We start from the raw sequence: 959 nt of genomic DNA, 5'->3' as shown, positions 1-959 counted from the left end.
TGATCAAACGTCTCCGAAAGACTCTGAGTAAGTAATAATTCCACTAGGCCATTAAGCCACTTCTACTCACCTGAGCTTCTGCCTATCATCTCGTCTGATATGATACCACTCTCCTGATCGGGTCTTGAAAGTGTACGAAGGGAGGAGTATCCAACCATTATCGGCGATCCACAGAATAGCATCGGCGACGAGGTCCACTTCTTCCTGGGTCATTGTGAAGTGCACTCCAATTCGAACGAATCCAGGCTTGAAAATCTCGGATAATGTGCAGCCTTGAACATATTCAGAGCATTGGAGGAGAATGCAAATAACCTACCGACAGCTTCTTCGAACTTGGTGGCGTTTTCAGCACTGAGACCGAGAATGGTTTCCGCATACGGTCCAGCACAAGCGCAGCCACCCCTAGCTTGAATGCCAAACAAATCGTTTAGGACGGCCGCAACAAAGTTATAATGGAGGTATCTGAAGGATACAACTCCCAACTACTGCTATTCGTTGGTGAGTGATATCTTACAGGCCGTGTCCTGTGGAAGGATTGCTGTGATTATACAAGATATTGAAGGATAAAATACCAGCACAGTGAGAACGATCCTAAGACGATCGTCAAAAGCAATAGAACGGGTATAGCTTGCCTTGGGCCCGAGTATATGAATCTTGCTGTGGGACTGAAGCCTTTTATATAAATGATCGGCCATTTTATGTTCAGCAGCAGCAATCTTCTCGATACCGATCGTCCTATGAAGATGGTAGACGATACCTGCTCTGATGCATCCGAGGATGTCGGGGGTACCTCAAGAAATATCGAGTGAAGAGTGAGCTAGGTAGAATATAGCTCACCAGCTTCCTCGCGCTCTTCGAAGTCATCAAGATACCGATGACCTCTCTGACTCACATATAGAACGACGCCTCCGCCGCAGACAGCCGGCACGGCGTTAGTCTGTCGTTTCTTCTTACACAAC

The 959-nt window shown here is 47.1% G+C and overlaps 1 protein-coding gene across 1 annotated transcript; it reads right to left on the bottom strand.

The window, feature by feature from the left end:
- Positions 1 to 316: 316 nt before the first annotated feature.
- On the bottom strand, positions 317 to 790 carry Pmar_PMAR010831 (hypothetical protein; the record flags this gene model as incomplete). The annotated part of the gene is made up of 2 exons (XM_002781380.1): positions 317 to 462; positions 579 to 790. Coding segments are annotated over 2 exons (358 nt in total), but the record flags the coding sequence as incomplete, so codon positions are not given.
- Between the last annotated feature and the right edge of the window lie 169 nt (positions 791 to 959).

Source organism: Perkinsus marinus, assembly GCF_000006405.1.
Source record: "Perkinsus marinus ATCC 50983 genomic scaffold scf_1104296942594, whole genome shotgun sequence".
Lineage (NCBI taxonomy): Eukaryota > Perkinsozoa > Perkinsida > Perkinsidae > Perkinsus > Perkinsus marinus.
This window is presented reverse-complemented; position numbering and strand designations above follow the sequence as displayed.